The sequence below is a fragment of the Doryrhamphus excisus genome, chromosome 2, assembly GCF_030265055.1.
Source record: "Doryrhamphus excisus isolate RoL2022-K1 chromosome 2, RoL_Dexc_1.0, whole genome shotgun sequence".
Taxonomy (NCBI): Eukaryota; Metazoa; Chordata; class Actinopteri; order Syngnathiformes; family Syngnathidae; genus Doryrhamphus; species Doryrhamphus excisus.
In genome coordinates, this window is record NC_080467.1 from 5,313,215 (window position 1) to 5,335,150 (window position 21,936).

Here is a 21,936-nt window from a genome sequence, read left to right on the forward strand (position 1 = left end):
ATTGACAACATAAAAAAGAAGAAAGAGGAACACCTTTAAAATGAATCAATTGTCTGTCAATAATAGACCTTAAGGAATAGCGTATTGTGCGCATGCGCACTGCTTTTGACTCCAGCGGCCGCCGGAACATTGGACAGCGGTAAGCGACGAAGGCACCGATGAAACAAAATGTAACTCCCAGTTAAATATCTCTAAGTGTTAATTTGAAGTGTCTTTCGGTGATAATTGTTTGCGTTGTTGTCCAGTAAACAGTACTGACACAAAGTCAGCTGCTGGTGTCAGCGACGTTAGCCGAGGCCTCCATAACAAATGCCGCACGAGGCTACTCTGGTCGAAAAGATGCTAAATGCTAATTGTTTGCTAGCACTCTGTGGACTTTGTCTATTTAGTTGCAGTTTTATCAAATTCATTTCAGCTGTATGTTTGAACGAGACAGACTCTGCGAGGAAGACACTGCGATTTAACCACAATTCCCCCTCAAATGGCGATATTTGTGTGATAAGATACACGCCAGCTAGCTTACTGTCATTTAAACGTGGCTAACTCATGCTAGGTAGTGTGACCCTCTCAGGACTTTGCTGTGTCAGCAGGCAGGTACTATTTCAATGACTGACTCTTATAACTAACACAAATCTTTTGTTTGAGTAATTGTCAAAGGTTCCTTTTATGATGTAAAATTATCCCACTTCATTCTGCACCTTGGTGTTATTGTTGGAAAACATTAGTGAGGGAATACGAGCTTTTCGCCTAATGTTCTGAGTACGTATTATGTCACATGATACATTTAATTATGGCGTCAATGCGCTCACGATCTTTTGATACTACATTAGTCGACGTGGAGTCCTGTTAGTGCATTGTTTTCCCGTTTTGCTGGTCATTATTGCCTGCCATTTTATGCTTGCATGCATGCATGCATGCGTGCGTATCCGAACTACTGCCTCTAATAATAGACTATGACTATTCTAGATATTTTAGTTGACATGAGGATATTTTCAGCCGATCCCTATATTATATTTCTGATCGATCCAAAGGCTCAAATAAACTCCTGATCAAAAGTTTAATTCCAGTTGAAAAATTGCAAGAATTTATATTCTGCATTGTTGGATATTCAGGAGGCAAGCATTGAAGTGAAGCTGCTGTTGATCAAAAGACCATAGCTAAAAAAAAAAATAGAAAACAAACACTAAAGTAGAAAATAACTTTTCAAAGAAGGACCTGGTATTGAGTAGCTGTGCCATTCTTGTTCTTTAGCAGAAAATTGGGTTTGGAGCCAAGTGGCCAGGTGGTGAAGTTGGTTCAAGGAGGGCATGTGATGTCCATTTTTGTAAACTTCCCTTGCCCTCCATCCCCACGATGTTCTCAATTGGATTTAGATCAGGGGAACACGCAGGATGGTCCATAAACAGCTGCCATTTGATGTTCCTCCACAAGCTGAAATTCCATTGTTCCATTGAAGGATCTTGATGGTGCCCCTGTCCACTTTTCCTTGTGGAAACATCTCAGGTGGGCTCTCCTTGTCATGCCGGTAACGTTGGGATGACATTTTTCTCATCAGAGAATAAAACGTTCCACCTTTCAACGTCCTGGCGGCGTTCTCCTGCAAATTCCAAACAACCAATTGAAGGTGACCAAGCCTTAAGACTTCTCTTACAGATACCATATGATGATTAGACTGCACTTGGCACCAGTAAGAACCTTCATTTGGGTCGAGATGGTCCTGTGTCTAGACGGACAGCCTATGGGTACCTCCAGTTCCTGGGCACATTTTTGCCAAGATTTAGGCTTTGCAGGCTGTGCTCTTAAACATATTAACAGCTGATGATCAGCCTGTATCACTTCAATGCTTGTTTGCAATAAATTACTTAATCAAAAATGTTTTCCCTTCACTTCCACGTCTTCTTTTTGCAGTTTGAAAGTCTACTTAGAAGCTTCTTCAGATCCAACAGTGCAACGTGAAATGCTTGCAACTGGTCTTCAAATTTATACCAGGAGTGTCTTTATGTATTCATTTCTTTATTTCAGAAATAAACAGCAATCCGGTGAGTGGCAACAACTTTTCATCCAAGTGAGTCATGGCCCAGTTCGGGGGACAAAAAAATCCGCCGTGGGCGACTCAGTTTGCCGCCACAGCGGTGTCCCAAACAGGCCACACAAGCCAGTCTCTGGACATCAACTTGCACTGTGAGTGAACCCGGTTTTGAGGTCTTGTTAAATATTCAAACTATTACTGTTCTTACATGATAATGTCTTTATTCGGATCATTTTTAATAATTTTGTTTTTCCCCCGCAGCTCTTAATGTGCAGCAGCCATCCCTCTTGGGAGCCTCCCCGGCTGTGTACACTCAGCAGTCTGCCTTGGCGGCGGCTTCGCTCACGAGCCAGTCAAACTATCAGCTGTCTCAGCACACCGCCGCCTTGCAGCAGCAAGCTGCAGCGGCTGCCGCAGCGGCACTGCAGCAGGTCTGTCACAAACAAGCTTTTTTTTTTCTTTCCCCACACTGTTGGCAGTTTTGTTTATTCAGCTTTTTTCGTGTTTGTAGTCTCAGATCAATACGGCCCTGCAGCAGTATCAGCAGCAGCAGCAGCAACAACAGCAGCCCCCTCCTCAACAGCCACCCCAGCAGCCACTCTACAGTGTTCCTCATCAGGTGAAACAACACTTTGGGCCCCATTTAACACACCGTGAGTGGAATGTCAGACGGTACTGTTAAGCGGCGGTGGCGTCCAACTGCAGACGAAGACTTGAGCAGCATTGCTGACAAGTTAAAGCCACAGTGCAGATAGATAGCTGATGTCTTGTTACTATTCTTTAGACTGAAAATAGTTGAGCTTCGACTCAACAGTATCTTTGCCGGTTGCAACCAAGTAGTTCACTGCCATTTTGCCTCAATTGCTTGCTTGACTCAAGCAATCCAGTCACACAATGGACACAGGTAGAGGTGGAAAACGTGATAACCTTTTTGTTTTTTTTTTAACTTGTGTTACAGCTTCCACAACCCCAGCCTGCACTCATATCACAGGTATTGTGCAATAATATACCTCATTTTTGTGATAATGTGTTCAGATTAACCTGTAACACAGTTGCTTACTCCTTCTGGCATCTGACTGGAAGTCATGTTCCTCCTGGACACTCAAAACAAAAAACACACAATGAAATGTCTTTGATATATTGTTAATTATATTATGACATTGAGCGCATTACGTAAATCTCTTGAGTTGTATTTGTGTACACCATAACGCAGTCTGCTTAAAAGTGTACCCTACTTACTAGGCTGTAATAGATATTGGCTTTATATGCAAATATGGGTGCATTTCTAACCTCTTCTTCTGTTCATTCCCTCAGCCTCCAGTGGCATTACCCACAAGCCTGAGCCTGTCAAATCCCCAGCAGACGGCCCAGATCACAGTGTCCTACCCGACGACGCGAGCAAATCAGCAGCAGCAGCCACAGAAGCAGCGGGTCTTCACCGGCGTGGTCAACAAGTTGCACGACACGTTCGGCTTTGTCGATGAAGATGTCTTCTTTCAGCTCAGGTGAACGAGAGCAGACATTTCCCCCCATCGCTAGGCATTCCGTGACAAGTTGTGTGCGACAAAAACTGTCCTACAAATTATTGCAGATAAATATTATTGTCAGCTTTTTAATAATGTAATAACATGCATGCTCTTGTGTGGCGACATGCTGGACACTGGGACCAAATAATGCCTGAATGCTTCTCAGATGCGGGAAGTGGTGGTGACAAGGCGCGTCATGCTGACTATTGTTGTGCACTAGATGTAAACACTACTTGATAAGGTGTAAAGAAGCGTGGTCAGTTGGCGCCATGCACACCATTTTCGGTCAGCAATTGCGTGCCAAGTACGAATTTATGCGTAAACAGTACACAAACTGGTCTTCACGCTTTTCAGGCGTGCCATAAATACATAAATAAATGACACACATTGCCATTAGGAAATTGTGGGACAATGCAGATGCAAAAATGCGTCCAAGTGTCAACGCCACTTTACACTTGCACCACTCCGAGTGTGCACTTTTTTTTTTTTTTTTTGAAGCGTTTCTTCGTGCCAGGATTTGTGACGCCAAAAAATGATTTTGGTCTTGTGCTTCTTTCAGTGCTGTGAAAGGGAAGACACCACAAGTGGGTGACCGGGTGCTAGTGGAGGCCGTGTACAACCACAACCTGCCCTTCAAGTGGAACGCCCAACGCATCCAGACCTTACCTCAGCTGGCCAACCAGGTGAGAACATTCAGAGTTTGAGCATGCAGTACAGTAGTTGTACATTTTTTGGGGGTTACGTTCCACACCTGGCAGTGACTGGGGAAAATTAATTGATACGTCCATAAAAATGGCTATTTTTGACACACTGCTTGCTCACACTCCCTCCAAGCCGCCTCCTAGCTTGATGTTGATGTTGTCCTCTGAATTCAGATCTGTTGTAATTTTAGATTAGATTCAGCTCAAGAACCTTACATCCTCTCTTCAATTGCCATTTTTCACTTGCAACATAATCCCATCATTCACCTTATGTGAAACACAAACACATATTTGTTTCCCTTTTCTGTGCGTTTTAACGAGTACATGGTATTAGCGAGCTAACAATGCACGTCATTAGGACATAGCTATTTTGGCTAAGCCCTCTACAAAAAACTCTTAACATTTCATCTTTTGATATACATGATCATGCATGTGATCATGCGTTAACATGAGGTACACTCATGATGTAATACTTACAGTATCTTGCCATATTTTGATGACATTAAATCATTGATGGAGACCTAACCGAAATGGAGACCTAGGTATCCACTCTTATGTCTGGGAGTGACGCCGAGACGTGCGGTTAGGGGCATCCTCAGATAGTTTTTTGTGTTAACTTCTAGAATAACAATATTACTGTAGCTTGGTTAATATAAAAAATTCTTTATGTAAATTGATTTTTTTAAGGGCTTTAGCATCAAAATAGGTATTTATCATGATGTCCATTGTTAGCTAACTCGTAGTAACTTGTTTTCTCACACTAAAATGCACAGAAGAGGGGAATAAATGTGTTCATGTTTCACATAAGGATTGTGAATGAAGTGCAGTTCCCCTTTAAAGCCCTAAAATGCCTCACACACAGCATCAAATGTGTGTGGGTCAATACGGTAATTAGGGTTTACACTGACATCGGCTACATGGTGAAACAGCCTGTGTTTTGAAATTTCCACAAATGTTAAATCCACCTCTTTTTAGGTCTTGTGTGCAACCCTGCAGAGAAGTCTCACATGTTTCTTTTTTTCAGCTTTTTCTCCCCAGATTTTGCCTCTCCTGTTGTGTCCCTGCAGTTAATTGATTGTCTTCTCATTCCTTCTCCAGCATCAGCAGCCGCCTCAGCCTTTACCTCAACCTTCCCAGCTGGGCAGCCTTTACAATGAGCCAGGGATCCCGTTGCGCTACCCTGACATGCACTCCGCAGCGGACAACAGACAAAATGTAACAGCACATAGCCCTCTAAATCACACTTTCTCTCTTCCTTTAGGCATTTCTTTTCTTTGCTGCCATATTGAACAACTTGTTAACAGCCTTTTATTGTTATGGTAGTTAGCCCTATTTCTACATATCGCCTCATAATGGCCTCTTGAATTTACATCTGGATGTAACGTAGCTTGTAAACTATGTTTCAGGTTTTTAGATTATTTTATTTTGTCAAAGACTGCACAATTCAGAACCGCTAAAGTGCCTTAAAAGAGACGCTCATTTTTGGTCCTTTTGTATTGAGTTGTGGACTCCTGTAGAGCAGCCACACACAATAATAACTCTTACAGAAAGCTTTCTAGATCTTTCAGGTATGTTTTCTTTCCAAAATAGTCTGTTTTCATTTATTCCACTCCCAAGGGCTCCTGGGGACTTCCGGACTACTGCCGAACCTCTCTTTCTAATTTTATAGGAGTCGATAATACATGAATAAAGCCTTTGGAGAGCTACTTGAAAAGTGGTTAGGCGCTACTGGTAGCTCATGAGCTACCCATGACTTACCGTGTATAAACTCAGAGTGGTAACGTAGGTCCGACACATCGGATGTGGTCATTACACATTTTTTTGCACTACTACTACTTCTGCCTGATGCTTGCCTCTTTAGACAAGCTTCCCCTTGAACATGAACGAAAAAAAAACAAACCTGAACAAAATATTCGGACAAACGGCAAAGCTGTGGTTCTTTAGGTTCAGGGACTCAGAGTCAGATTTGAGCACTTTCCTGATGAAAGTTTGAGGATGTATTTCATTGCAGTCTTCTCTTTTGTCCAGAGCCAGCCTCCAGGCCCTAACATGATGAAGGCTGCCCCCCCCTTACTTCAGTCGCTACCTCCACCGACCACGTTCAGTGTTCCACCCCCGGCTCCTCCTCCATCCTTACTGCAGGCGCAGTTGTCTGCTGCCTCGCTTGGTCCTCTCCTCCAAAACCCTCCGCAGCCTTTGCTGCCTCAGCCACCCCCCAAAGGTAAACAGTGTTTGTCTTCCTCACACGGAACTATCACACAGCCAAAGCTTTGTGCCGAAACAAACCTTGCTTCCTTATCTGTGTCTGTTAGATGTTTTTCCCGGGGGTCTGCTTCAACCTCCGATGAGAATCATGCCACAACCACAGCCTGTCAGGCGGATTGAGCCTCCTCCCCGTTTCCCAAGTCGCAACGATCGACCCCCTGAGCTCATCCTCAGGAGTAAAGAGGAGCGCAGGTTAGATGATAGATGCGCTATGTAGGACAGAATTGGGGAAGTCACTGTCATGCCAGTGTTACTCATGGTTCAGGATGCTCCCTGATGTGGAAATTCCTTGGAACATATCTTTTGTGAAAGTGTACTCCTGTAAAAAGAAACTTCATAACATTTATATACTAGTTGAAAATAGCCCTGTAAGAAATTAATTCTAAAGTTGATAAAGTTCACATCATTAAACAATTTGTTGAATTGAATCAGCCATTCAATCCAAAAAGAATCAGGACTAGAAAGGATTAAAAAATATTTAGTGGGAGTTTGTGGGACAGTAATGATTTCAAAACTCACCTGCATTGTTTGGTGAATCACTTGGTTTGTCCAGTCATATTTTTCAATTATAGATCCCATGGGCCCGATATTGTCTTGTGAAGCTTGTATTCAACATACTATGTAGTATTTCATGTGCTGCTGGGCTCATTTCCTCAAGCATCTCTTCATCTCTCAATTTTCAGCCGTGACAGAGAACGCGAGCGTAGGCGGTCAAGAGAACGCTCGCCCACACGCAAACGCTCCAGGGAGCGTTCCCCAAGACGAGATCGCTCTCCACGGCGACCTCGCAGGGTCGTTCCACGCTACACAGTCCAGTTTTCAAAGTTCAGTTTAGACACGTGAGTAATCTGGGGGTGGGGGGGGACAAATCAGACATTACACTCCATTATACTACCCGAGCAAAGGATGTAACTACTGCCCGTTTTCTCTCTTCCAGTTCAAGCTGTGACATGATGGAGCTGAGGCGACGCTATCAGAGTCTGTATATTCCCAGTGACTTCTTTGGCGCCGCCTTCACCTGGGTGGACGCCTTCCCTGTGACCCGACCCTTTCAGTTCAGCAACGCGTGCAACTTCCACATCTTGCACAAAGAGGTGGATCCTCTTGGCAAAAATGCTGCTGTGCTGGACCCGCCTGATGCCAACCACACATACAGTGCTAAGGTAGGTTTAAAAACTAGGATTAAAAAAACGCACTGAACCATCTTTGCTTTCATTATCGAAACCATTATTGTTTAACATTTACTACATCGTAATTAGGCACACTGCATCATGTATTTTAAATTGGGGATGTCATATGACAATGACAATAAAGGAAGCCTATCTATCCAATTCGAACACATGATTGGAAAGCCGGCGTGATCACATGGTATCAGACTCGATCAGAATTGAACATTATCTCTCGATTAGGACTCTGATCTGATTTATTCTCATGACTTTTTATTAGATCTATAATTTTGTGGTGGTACAGAGTCAGATCTCTTTGCTCCATACTGCACAGAAACCGCAACATGGGCATGATAACATGACTTTGATGCAGTGACACTCTTGGTTGAATGAATGCCGTCAAGCGAAGCAGCATAAAGCTGGACGTGAGACTGCGTCTATGGTGTGAGTATTTTGGCTGTAGGCCGCAATACTCCGAGCCGGAGGTGATGGGCTTTTGTGATCACAGTTGAGGGGGCATTTATGGCTATATGCTGATCAAGTGCTTTCACGTGGAAATCAGCTGATACTGATTGGGAGCCGATCGATCGGAGCATCACAAAAATATATACAGGGCTTAAAGTATTTATGACACCATGCCGGATCTCCAGCGTTTCCATTTGACCAAAAAAAAAAAAGAATTTGGCGGACCGAGAAACTCATTGTACTTGTGATAGGGCTCTGAATGCAGCTCCTCCTCCAAGCCCCTCGGCCTCATACTGCTACTGTCCAAACCTCCTCTGGGAAATCTGAAAAATGGAGGCTAAATTTATGAATGAATTTTATAGGGAAGACGTCTTAGTAGACAAATGTCTTAAAAACAAGTGGCGCTGGGCGTGGATGGAGGAAAAGGGAGGAGATGGCAAGCCATTCGGGAGTTGGGGCCAGAAGTTAAGCTAGCCAGGTGTATGTTTTTGTGTGCTGTGCTCCAAGAAGCTAGTGTATGCTACGGGGGGTGGAGCCGAACCCCAATACGGTATTCGGAATGGCACAAATAATTACTTTTTTTTAACAACTAATTAATTTCACCAAATACTCAAAGTATTTGTATTCTGGAACAACAACAAAGGACTTTTTGCAAGTGTCTTAGACCAATCTTTGGAGACTCATTGCTTGCAAAGTTCACAAAGAAAAGCGATACCGGTCATTATAGTTCATCAACATTGCCTTGTCACAAGACCATCCATCCATCTTATCCTCATTAGGGTCGCTGGGGTATGATGGAGCCTGCTGTCTTTGGGCGAGAGGCAGGGTACACCCTGGACTGGTCACCCACTAGTCGCAGGTCACAAGAACAATAAAGCTTAAATTGGATATTTAGTCTTTTTTTTTTTGGTAAAGGTGATGCTGCTGGCTAACCCGAGTCTAGAGGAGCTCTATCACAAGTCGTGTGCTCTAGCAGAAGATCCTCAGGAAGTCAGAGACTCCTTCCAACATCCTGCAAGACTCATCAAGGTATGCGTCACCCTTCCCTGCATCTGTGGACTGTGGGCGTAAGCTGATGATGATGCTATCCTATTCCATCTCTGAATATTGAAGTGTTGAAGAATCCTAACTGATATCAGCTTTGTACAGTTGTTTTTGAATTGGTGTGATTGTTTGAACATGCAGCTGACTCTTTACTATTTGGCCCTCTTTGCACCTGCTGTGTTTCACCTTTTAGTTTTTGGTGGGAATGAGAGGCAAAGACGAGGCCATGGCCATTGGTGGTCACTGGTCTCCCTCTCTGGACGGAGCCGACCCAGACAAGGATCCATCAGTCCTTATAAAGACAGCTATTCGCTGTTGCAAGGCACTCACAGGCATAGATCTTAGTCTGTGCACTCAGTGGTAAGCACCGTTCCTACCATTCACGTTCATTTGTCTCCCGTCTTAATGTCATTTCACCAGCCATCAATTATCTTTTTACGTTGTTCATTTATGACTTGATTGTATTGTGGATTGATGTCTTGGTCCTCTCTTTCTGTCACACTGTAAATGTACCCATCGCATTCCATCTTGATGAAAACCCAAACACGTGGACTGTGGCTGGAAGCAGTGGCCTGGACCAGATGTTTTTTTTCTGTTTAATTTTTTTTTGTTCTTTTTACCCTCTCTCTTAAATATATTACATATTGAACTGGCTTTCACATTCTCTTCTAATGTAGTGATTCAAATGTATCCTATAGGTTAAAGGCAGAGTCCTCATAATTGGCTGAAGCTATAAGGCGGCGGAATATAGGCTGATTTATTTTGGGTTTTTTTATGTGATTGTTGGTCAACCTTCTCAAACTGGCTGCCGTCACCGTGACAACAGTTGGAAAGCTGCCGCCCGGCCCTTCTGTCAGTGTTTTTTTGTGTGTGGGGGGTCGGGTGACTGTAATGACATCTGTGATGGCGGCAGGTGGGGGCGGGTTGTCTAAAGAAGGGTTGCCCTAGCGAGGCTTGGCTTTATGTGCTTTGCTCTGACCAGAATGTTTCTTTCCAATGCACCCTCTTCCTTTGCGACAGGTATCGTTTTGCAGAGATTCGCTATCTTCGGCCGGAGGAGACACACAAGGGGCGGACAGTCCCTGCTCATGTGGAGACAGTGGTTTTGTTTCTTCCGGATGTTTGGCATTGTCTTCCTACCCGCTCAGAGTGGGAGGTGCTGTCACGGCGACTCCGGGAGCAGCTGGCTGAGAAGCTGTCGGCCGAGCGAAAGGATGCGGATGGAGAACAGGCACTGAACCGCTAATCCCTCTCTTCTCATTTCCGCTTCTCACAGGAAGGCACAGGAATTACAAAAAAAACCCACACACCTTATGTCACACACACACACACACAGAAAACACACATACATGTAGCTGACAACAGCCACACGTCACATAGATGTCCTTCGTTTACTCCTGCACCTATCCCCTCCTCTTCTCCTCCATCCCACCATCAGCACTCACACCTCCCGCCAAATGCAGCAGACACACACAGTGGAAGCAGTGAGACTAGCTTGTGTTTGTGTACGCCCCCCCTCCCCCGTCCCCCCACCCACGGCAACTGGTAAAACAGCTTCCAGCTCTTCTAATTTGGTGACATTCTGGGTGTAATTCCATTTCTTCCAATCTCCTCTCACTCAAACTGCTTGCTAGTAATAGTTTCCTAAATTTTGAAGAAGTGATTGCTTCTATTTTGTTAATGCTGGCATGTGGAGCTCAATTCATGCTGGAATCTGTGGCGTCAGTTGCATGCCAATAATGTGTTTTGCTGTAGAAATGTTTCTTTTCATATGATTTCTCACGCCAGTTGTGAAAAGAGAACCTCCCCCCCGCCCCCCCGAGTTGTGCTCCTTGTCTGTTCTTCCTCTTGGCTTCTATATTTTCATTTGGACCACATATATAGAGTTTGGCTTTTCCAGGGCACTTGGTTGCACTCAAAGACAGATGGCTCCTACGTGATGTAAAGTTCTCTATACCCCCATACATGACAAAAGCCAGTAGATAGGGCCACCTCACCCTCACTGTGTTTGGAGACCAGCCTCAGTTCTCATGATGTACCGATACACCTCATTGTTTTTTTTGTTTTTTTTTTTAAATATATATATTTTTCTTTTTTTGTGTTCCACAGATTGATTGATTGGCAGCTGGTTGTTTTAAGAGCTAGAGAGCTTCCCTGTGTGCCCCTCAGTAGCAGTGGACTTAAACACAGCCGAGCTCGCTAGAATAAGATTTCATTTTTCTTTAAAGACAGTTTTGCCCTTGCTTCTTGCACGGATCAACTTTAAAGCTCTCAAGGTTCATAAGTGGAATGCTGACGTTTTTTCTTGTCCCTTTTTTTTGTCTCTCGCTCTCTCTGTCAATAACATTTCTCAAGGAGGAAGAGGAGAAAGATGACGGCGACTCAAAGGATGTCAGCACCCCCACTCATTGGGCCAAACTTGATCCGAAATCAATGAAGGTAATCTTCGACCACTTAAAAAAAAAAAAAAAGAAAATTTAGTAATGATTTTGATTGAATGAGATAAGAGGGGGGAACAGACAGTTACTGGTTGGCTCATTAGACAACAGCTTGGTGCAAATGGGAAGGCCATCATGGCCTCCAGGGGGTGCCAAAAATCTGGCAAAATTCACTTAAATGTAATTACCGGTATATTAAAACTGCTTAATACTTTTGCATGCATTGTAGTGTCTTGTAGCATCCCCTCATTTTTCTATGCTATGTTTTCTATGCTTTGACTGCGGAAATATTCCATTTATACATAAGGTTTCCTACTTCACGGAAATTCACTGAACATTGTGGGATCTGCAGCCAATTAACTGCGATAAAGGAGGGATTACTGGAGTTAGTTATAGAAATTCTGTATCTAATATTTGAGATTTTACAATTATTGCATAGGGTTAAGGAAGCTTATATATAAAGTACTTATTGAAATTGATGTTGCATTTAGAATTTAAGTTATTCACTCATTTACAGGATTTTTATTTTTTAGTAAGTGTATGTAGATTGTATTGGAGGTTTGTTTTGTATTTGTAACAAGTATTTATTCACTTACAGTGTTTACAGAGTTTTTATGTTGTAGATTGTATTTCAGGTTTATTTATAATGGATGACGTTATCTTACAAATGACGACGGTAAAAGCAATCAATGCCAATGCAATTTTCTTTTGTAAGTGCATGTCAATTTCACATAGAGGGGCATGCCTTACAAAATTTTCATCAATAGAAGAAGCGGCAGTCAAACAGGCAGGGAATATTTTTAACTAAATGCTGAAGTGTAGAAATACGTCTTGAACATTTCTACTAGGGTATCTGCTCTAATTTTAACAGGTAGGGCATTCTACAACATTGGAGCCCGAATAGAAAAGGATCTAGAGCCCGCATACTTTTTTGTGGCTCTCGGGATTGTCAAGAGGTCAAACAAGGGAGGTACAGGTTTATCGCCAGGCCCTACCTCAGTAGAAGATGTGCTCTTTTTGGAGTAGGGCTTTCTAAAGGAGTAGGCTCCCCGCGTTTAGCAGGCCGCTTCGGGCTAATGCAAACCAGACTAGTAGGTTGGCTACAACCTACGCTATCCGGTGTGCTCGTTACATCTATCGCTACAAAACTACTCTGCTCTAGTTGGCAGACACGTCCATCTACTAGCAGGGAAAGCCTCTCAAGTAGAAGGGAACAGGAGTTGCACAAAGCCATACTCTCATTTTAGTCAGTCTGCTAGTTAGCAGGAAACTCGAAGAACAACTCACAATAGTCTGATGCACGTTGCCTTTCTGGTATAAAATAGTTGTATTTTCTTTCAGATCATGGTAACTAATAATATTCCACTTCCCTGCAGGTGAACGACCTGCGCAAGGAGCTTGACTGTCGCTGTCTGAGCTCCAAGGGCTTAAAGTCGCAGCTGATTGCCCGACTCACCAAGCAACTAAAGGTGGAGGAGCAAGTGGAAGAGTCCAAGGAGCCTGAGAAACCAGAAGTCAAACCACCTGAGGAAGAAGAGCCAAGTCGCACCGAGGAGGACAGAGAGGTACGCCCATTTAAGCATGAAGATTGGTGTGTCCCAGTCAAGTGCACTGTTAGCTCGCTCATATTAACTCCTATATGTTTTCCTTCTCTGGTAGGAAGAGGAAAAGAAGAGGCAAGAAGAACTGGAGCGCCAACGCAGAGAAAGACGCTACATCCTCCCCGACGAGCCCACCATCCTTGTTCACCCCAACTGGTCCGCCAAGAACGGCAAGTTTGACTGCAGCGTGATGTCCCTCAGCGTGCTGCTGGATTACAGACTGGAGGACAACAAGGAGACCTCCTTTGAGGTAGGAACTTGTTACATTTGTTATTAGGACGGTAGACACAAACTGTCAATCTCTTTGTGGCAGACGAGTCGGTACGCATCTAGATACCACGAGTTAAGATCTGATATTTTTGAAACACAATTAGATATTATTAATGGTTACTTTTGTTGATGTGGACATTCATTTTACATTCTAAAGTAAACAATCATTATTACAGTATTTCCAAAGGTGTGAAAGAGCACATCATATCACCTAGCATGCTGCAAGTCAGGGGTCCCCAACCACTGGGGAATGTTCAGGCGCAATGATTAAAATAAACAGTGTCCTCGGCAGTTATTTCGGTGGCAGCCGAGGCTCTCGTGTTGCTTAATGGACTCTCAACTGGTTGCTAATCTTGTGATACCCAATGCATGTCTTAACAATCAATTGATCTTAGGATTTAGGGCTGATTCTTATCGATCCAGGAAGCCGTGTCTCTCGCTTGTCAAAGCGGATAACGTGGTTAACTGCATGGGTTCAAAGTTCACAACCCTATAATTTATGTTATGTATACAATGCCCTCCCTCACCTGCAGGTTTCCCTCTTCGCCGAGCTGTTCAACGAGATGCTCCAGAGAGATTTTGGCTATCGCATATATAAAGCCCTCACAGCTATTCCTGTCAAGGATGAAAAGAAGGACAAGAAGGCTAAAAAGGAGGCTGAGAAGAAAGAGGCGGAAAAGAAGGAAATAAAGGAGAAAGAGGAGGACGGCGACGAGCCAACAGCGAAGAAATCCAGAGAGGATGAGGAGAGGAAGAAGGTTAATACACTTACACTTGTCTTGACTTCTCCAGCTTTGGAAGTGATTTTTATGACGTTTGTTGCGTGTACGTGATCAGAGTGACGACAAGGTTGAGAAAAAGGAGTCGCCGCGTGAAGAGGAGGAGAACGAAGACGACGGCAGCACAGCCAATGCTGATGAGTACGACCCCATGGAGGCTGAAGACGCTGATGACGATGACGACGATGGTAATTTTTCGCTCTCGCACTTTCTTTCATTGATGATATGAAAGAAATGTATGTATTTACTAGGGCTGTCAATCGAATACATTTTGTCACAATCACAGCTTTCACTTATTATAGCATTTCTAATAAGTGTACCTTTTTTGAAAGATCATTTAAAGTTTACACCCGTCACCATAAGGCTGGCTAAATTGTTTGCTTTTGCTTTATGCAAATTTGTGTTTATTAAACATTCAGGTTTTGATAAGCAGCACAACACAAACGCCTTTGCTGCATTGACACAAACCCCCAAATAGCTGTCCTCGGCCATGCCTGCCAGCAAGTAGAAGCTTGTGACCCAAATTTTAGCTCGGTTCACAGCAAAAAAAGTGCCTTCCCTCTTCTCTCTGGCATTTGAGAGGCCACGTACCCTGTGAAAACTGTACTCACAATGACCGTAGATACAAATGAGCCATCTGCCAGGTCATAGAAGCCAAACTTAACATTCAAAATACCCCTTTCTTTCTCTATTCCTGCTCAGTATTTGACAACTGCCACACCACTGCGTTCCCTGAAATGACGCTGTGTAGCCAGGCGTCAAAACAGGATGTGTACATGTTAATCGCGAAGTGAAAGAAAGCTGCCAATGATGAGAGATCATGCACCACTCTGAAGCTGTGATGGATTCCATGACCACAATCTCTGAGGCACTTCTTGTTCAGACGTGGATTGTGTGTAGATTCCCACCCTTGCACTAACACTATAATTATATTTCTTACTTCATAGACAAGGATGATGATGATTCCAGTGACAAAAGGGATCGCAAAGACGACCGCAAATCGCCAAAAGACAGGATTTCCAAAGAGAAGGTTAGCTGGTTCATTTGCAATCAGTGCATTAGCAATATAGAAGAGATGTAAGATCTACTATGTGCAGTATGAATCATAAAATGCTATTATGATGATCCTCAGGAGAAGAAGCAGATGGTGACGCACAACAGGGAACTGCTGATGGCCTTTGTTTATTTTGACCAAAGTCACTGGGGCTGTCTGCTGGAGAAAGACCTGGAGGAGATCTTGTACACGCTCGGCCTGCACCTTTCGCGTGCTCAGGTGACGCCACAAAACACACACGCACTCAAAGCTGTCCCAGACTCTTCCTCTGACGCCCTCAAACGCATCTCTTCTTCAGATTAAGAAGCTGATGAACAAGCCGCAGGTGAGAGAGTCGTGTTATTACCGCAAACTGACCGACAGAGGCAAGGACGAGGCTGCGCTTTTCTTCAATGAAGCACCGATAGAAAACCTCTTAGGTGAGCTGTGTGTTTTGTCAACACCTTTTAATACACATCTCACAAAAGTGACTACACCACATACATTTCAAAGCTCCTCATACACAAAGTGCTACATCGTGCCTATGTGTTTCCAAGTCAGCACGAGGCTGTACGGCACTATGTACGGACCCCCAGATTTTGGCCACGTTTTTGCACTTGCAAGTACGGCAGGTTGAAGGCCACCTCCACTTAAAGGCCAATAATATAGAACTACGCCATACTTTAGAGCATTCTGTAGGCCAAGAGCCATTACCACCCTGAACTCAGACATACAACGTGCCCGGTCATTAGCGTAATGCAAATGTGCAATATTTCCATCACTGCCTCTGTTACTACCTCAATCATATTCATTTAACAACCCAATACAATACACTCATATGTGACTTTACTCATCTGTATACACCAGTCATTATTTGCACTATGACCCATTTATCATTGCACTAAAATTAATATATCTGCAATATGTCTGCTCCTGCATATGCTCCTGTGCAATACTATGTGTATATTTTGGATATCTTGTATATATCTTGTAAAATTGTCTTTTTTACTCTACTTTTATATACTTTTTTTTTTCTTAACTTGAGTACTGCACTGAAAGGAGAAGCTCTCCAATCTCGTTGTACATCTTGTATAATGACAATAAAGGCCATTCCAATATACTATCCATTGAAAACAAGTCAGCCCTAAGCTATTGTCAAAATGTCTAAATAGCTGGAAACACCAGCTATTTAGACAAAAATTGCTCCATTTTTCAATGGATAGTAAATCTATAGAAACCGTACACTGACTACTACAGTTGTGAATGACAAACCAATGCGACCGAATATCCAGTATGACAAGCAAGAGATGCTATCACATTGTTGGCAGCCTCCTGGATCGATAAGACTCATAAATCCTTAAATGAATTTGATTGTATTGCAAGACTAGCAAGAGTCAGTTTCTTAAACAACACAGGAGCCTAGGCTGCAGGTGACTGGATTGTCATGCATGTGCCATACCTTGAATTAGCATTAGCAAAACGTTACTTAGATTATTGTGATCTAATTGACCTTATTTATTATATATTTTATAAATCTAAGACGGGGACAACATCAAATCACAAGCACTAATACAGAACAATACAGTACGCAGACACATCGTCCACATACACATTTCTTTAAAGTTGGTAGATCTGCCCTAAAGTACAGTATATATAACCGTATTTAAAAATGCCTTATAAACACTTCCTGTCTTGCTCTCAGGGAACCGAGAGTTACTTCCTGTCCCAAAGACAGTCACCCCGTCAGAACCCAGCGAGTCGGGTAATCTGATCGTGTACAACGGCGCCATGGTGGACATTGGCAGCATGATGCAGAAACTGGAGAAGAGCGAGAAAGCCAGAGAGGAGATCGAACAGAAGCTCATGGTTCAAGATGCTAAGATGGGTAAATACCTGAAAAATGAACGATTGCCCATCATCCACAATCCTTATTTGAGACATGAACTGCATGTAATGGGACACACCGAAGGCAGCTATTAAACTCCTCCAGAAGGTTTGGTTTTTATATCCATGCTGTAATCATTTAGTAACAAGTAAATCCATGATAACACTTACTGTATTTTTCTGTAATTTAGTCCTTCTCAGCATCACAGGAATTTCCTTCCTGGGTGCCTTGATTTTACAACATGTAGAAACGCCTACAGTTGACTTTTGAATAAGTGGTTCTCATCCTGTGCATTCTCCGCTGCGTAGTCTTAGCTGCTTTTATACCGCCCAGAAAAGAGAAAGATGAGTCTCACGTAAGGATGAAGGGCCTTCACACTGCAGGCTACACCCTGTCAGACCTCCATCAGGATCATGATCTGGCTCAATTTGAGCTGTGCTACACTAAACAGCAGTTTCATCTCATCCGGCGTTCGTGTTAATGACACCAACCCTGCGCTAACTCTCTCCTCTCTTGCCAGATGAGGACGCAAAGGTGAAAGCACAGCTGGAGCAAGACAACAAATCTCTATCCAAGGAGCTGGAGGAGGTGAAAAGCACCCTGAAGCAAACTGAGAAGACGCTGAAAGATGCCGAGGAGCAGAAGAGCATCTACAGGGAGCAGTTCAGCAAGACGTGCAAGACCCTGACTGACACGGTCCAACGACTGACGGCGGTGATGGGAAAGGTAGCGAGCACCCACACTGTACCCGCTTGCTTGTTTGAAACAGGACGTGATGTCATCGCGTGTTCTTGTTCCCACGCAGGACGGCACTGGAAACGACTGTGACGAAGCAGCTGTAGAGGAGATGCCTCGTGTCAATGGTGCTGATGAACCAACAACCTCTTAAAAAAAAAAAAAAAAAAACACTCACACGGTCTTCACATGTACATATTCACTAAAGCTACTTTCATTATTTGCTTATTCTTTCATCATGTATATATTTCTTTTATTTTTACAATGCTTTTTCTATATAGATACTTTAGTCATTTCAGGTCAGTTTCAAATTTTTTTTTTTGCCATCAATTTGCTGTGCCAGTGTGTGTGTGTGATAGTATGTCTTGAACTTACGAGAGATTTAGGGGTGTACCCTAATAGGCAATATTGATATTTATGTGTGAGAGGATTCCCTAAAAACTATATTTAAATAAGGCTAACTTTGGATAGACGGTCCAATGTATTTTGTGTAAATAAGACTCCATCCACTGTTGACTGTGTAGAACGAACACAATTGTTTTGGGGTGTTTTTGCACCATATACTATGCACGTGTTCTCTATCTGCAACCATGAAATCAGCGACACCAGAACCAAACCTGTAAGCTCAGTCAAATGTGTATTGTGTACTAACTGTGTGTATTAGTGTGGTTTGCACTAGAACAGAGACACGGTCACTTGAAGGCAGGAAATGTATCTTTTTTTTTCTTTTTTTTTCTTTTTTTTTATTAATGCCAATGAAGTGTACTCTGCTGGATGTGTTGTACACAACTAAAGTTGAGACGGTATGATTTAGAAATGTCTTTTGTATTCATTCAAATGAGCATGCATGTCTTGATCCTGCTGTTGTAATACCACTTTCGACCAGCAGAGGGAGGCAGCAGCTCGAATTCTTCTATTCACGCAGTTGCTATATTTGTTTGCTGTAAATATCTGAAGATATTTTTCCAGATGACTTACAGCTGTGGATGAGCGGTTAAGAATATGACCCAGGCTTGATTGATTCCTGAGCCCCGCCCCAAATGGCATGGACATCCACGGCGCAGGTGCCCCTGAGCAAAGCATCCAACGGAGGGTGAGTGTTTACCGTGTTCACCTCCCACATGATTGTTTTTGTCATTTCAGATGTTCTGTTTTCTAATAACAAGCACGCACAGATTGTAAATCTCAAAACCTGAACATGCAGGGAAATGCAATCACCGTCGGGGCACATTCCATGGATAATTTCACACCATCTATCTGGAATATTATCACTGTGCTTTGGGAGGAGGCGTTTATATTAATCATGTGTTGGAAGAAGGGTGTGGGACTGCTTGTGTTGTTTGTAGAGCATTCATCCTTTTTTGAAGATTTGGTTTCCCTTTTGGACTCAGTTTTTCACACTCATGTGTCACATGTCACAGTCTGCCTGACCAAATATGATTATTGTGATTAGTTGTAGGTCCGTGTAAAATCATTAACAATACAGCAAAGATTAGGATATGTTAACGAAAGCCATTCAAACAGGTAAAAAATTAAATATTGAAACTGCCAGGCAATGAAACAAGGGATTCCCATGTTGTCTGTCAAACACATAAATGATACCGATAATTAGAATGCATACAAAATGTACTAATTATGCAAGGCAATTAAAATAAATGTTTTTGGAATGGGGGAGGAAACCACAAAAAGAAAAATATTCATTTTCTACCGCTTTTTCCTCACGACGGTCGCGGGGGTGCTGGAGCCTATGCCAGCTGTCTTCGGGCGAGAGGCGGGGTACACCCTGGACTGGTGGCCAGCCAATCACAGGGCACATATAGACAGACAACCATTCACATTCATACCTATGGACAATTTGGAGTGGCTAATTAACCTAGCATGTTTTTGGAATGTGGGAGGAAACCGGAGTACCTGGAGAAAACCCACGCATGCACGGGGAGAACATGCAAACTCCACACAGAGATGGCCAAGGGTGGAATTGAACCCTGGTCTCCTAGCTGTGAGGTCTGCGCGCTAACCACTAGACCTCCGTGCTGCCCAACTTATGTTTTATTATATTATTAATACATTTTAAATATAAATGTATTTTTATTATATATATATATAATTATAAAATCAATAATTTATTTTAAAAAGTCTGTAGCTTATTTATTTCATATTTTTTTATTTATGTTGATTACTAATGAATGGGGCGGAGGGGGTACAAACTTTTTTTCTTCTGATGAAAGATGAAAAAAATCAAATCAAAATCGTCCAAAATGGCCTGGTACCGGGGGGGGGGGGGACTTCTTATGAAAATTTAATAGGTTTTGCGCCACAAGACCAATAAACCAGTCAAGGTTTACAGTCAGTATAAATGCACTTTTGCCTCAGACTAGAGCCGACCTATCTGGGCTTCTTAGACAACCTGAACAGTCCAATGACCTGGATGACCAGATTAGTACAGGTGGTCCCCTGAAAGCAAACCATAACCGATGTGGCCCAGTGTGAAATGAGTTTGACGCCCCCAGTCTAATCCCTTTCCTTGTCACTGTGGTGGACTGCAAACGGCAAAAAATGCACAGGAAGCATCTGTGTCCAATGCCTGCAGCTTGTCTACGTGGTTTCCTTGAGAACAATGTCTTGTCTGTCACCCAGCACTTTGCTTATGTGACTGCCTTTTGTCCTGCTGCTGTTCTGCTCCGAATACTTGACAAACAAACCTCATTTGTCCGCTTAGCAACACACACACACACACACACACACATGCTTTTTGCACTTGCTAACTTGTGTGTTTGCATGTGACGTGTGAAATGAAAGGGCAGTGCAGGGATCAGGCCAGGTAAACCCAGTCCTCAGGCTGCAACAGAAGCAGCCTTTGTGGACCCTCCTCCAGTCATCTTGCTATCAAAGAGCTTGTGCTCTCACAGGCGTGCCCCCGCTGACAATCGGCTCGTTTCAATGCAGGGGTCACCGTTTCCAGACGGGGTTAGCAAAAAAAAAAGGGCCGAACTGATCACTGCCCCTGTCTGTGAGGCCTGGGGATGTTGCAGTCTTTTACTCATCAACCCTGTTTCTTTCTTCTTTCCCCCATCACCACCACGTCCTGTTCATCCTATGTGCATGTCAAAAGTTCAGGGTCGTACTTATCATGACAAAGCAGCCCGCTGTTGTCGTCTTTTCAGCCCATCCCCGGGAGTCGGTGACAAGCATTGTGCAGGGCAGCCTCTCCATTATTTGGACACCCCAGGAAACAAAATACATGTCACAGCCCACATGTAGCACAACACAACACCTATTGTGTTTTCATGCTGACAGGGAAAAGTCACATTTACGTATGACAACCTTCAAATATCCTCTCACATTTGTCCCGAAGCAATTGTCAGTTGCTCAAAACTGCCGCTTTACTTTTTCTATTGGTTTTCTTTCGCCTTTTCCTGTCAGCAGTCGTGGCGACTTTTGGTTGATGATTGATACCTGCCGTCATTGATCAACAATTATGTTCTACATTGTTACATTTTTGAAAGCGGATGGGAAAATAATAGCAATAATTATTATAATTATATTACTATTAAATATTCATTATACATAATAATAATAATAATAATAATACTATCATTACATGTTTGTTATACATTATTTATTATAATGATAAATAATTATTATGTTGCTATTAAATATGTATTATTCATTCTTATTTATAATAATAAATATAATAATAATTATAATTATATTACTATTAAATATTTATTATACATAATAATAAATACTATAATTACACGTTTGTATACATTATTATTTATTAATAATAATAAATAATTATTATATTGCTATTAAATATTTATTATTCATTCTTATTTATAATAATATTAATATAATAATTACAATTATATTACTATTAAGTATTTATTATACATTATTATTATTTCACTTGGATATGAAATAGAGAATTCGCAGATCATGGACTTCAGACATGACGATGAACATTCATTGCTCTCAAACAACACAATGCTAAGTGTA

At 42.6% G+C, this 21,936-nt stretch overlaps 1 protein-coding gene across 2 annotated transcripts; it reads left to right on the top strand.

The window, feature by feature from the left end:
- The first annotated feature begins 5 nt into the window (after positions 1-5).
- Positions 6-18,754, top strand: ccar1 (cell division cycle and apoptosis regulator 1). 2 transcript variants are annotated; one of them, XM_058064461.1, is made up of 26 exons: positions 6-139; positions 2,023-2,181; positions 2,291-2,460; positions 2,541-2,648; positions 2,988-3,020; positions 3,344-3,534; positions 4,115-4,238; positions 5,355-5,471; positions 6,285-6,477; positions 6,569-6,713; positions 7,205-7,360; positions 7,459-7,684; positions 9,068-9,181; positions 9,390-9,556; positions 10,217-10,427; positions 11,552-11,635; positions 13,011-13,199; positions 13,294-13,485; positions 14,039-14,263; positions 14,343-14,472; positions 15,232-15,314; positions 15,417-15,557; positions 15,637-15,757; positions 17,020-17,202; positions 17,723-17,928; positions 18,008-18,754. In XM_058064461.1, the coding sequence occupies exons 2-26, from the start codon at positions 2,073-2,075 to the stop codon at positions 18,089-18,091; spliced, it is 3,702 nt and encodes a 1,233-aa protein (XP_057920444.1). In that variant the 5' UTR covers positions 6-139; positions 2,023-2,072; the 3' UTR covers positions 18,092-18,754. The 2 variants fall into 2 exon arrangements, with proteins under 2 accessions (XP_057920444.1, XP_057920445.1); XM_058064462.1 differs by having other exon boundaries at positions 34-170.
- Positions 18,755-21,936: the final 3,182 nt, after the last annotated feature.

Bases quoted from the DNA above. Each gene is read 5' to 3' on its own strand.
- ccar1 (XM_058064461.1), top strand. From the start codon at position 2,073: ATGGCCCAGTTCGGGGGACAAAAAAATCCGCCGTGGGCGACTCAGTTT. The intron at 4,239-5,354 runs GTGAGAACATTC...TTCCTTCTCCAG, and splicing joins TACCTCAGCTGGCCAACCAG to CATCAGCAGCCGCCTCAGCC. The intron at 6,714-7,204 runs GTTAGATGATAG...CTCAATTTTCAG, and splicing joins AGGAGTAAAGAGGAGCGCAG to CCGTGACAGAGAACGCGAGC.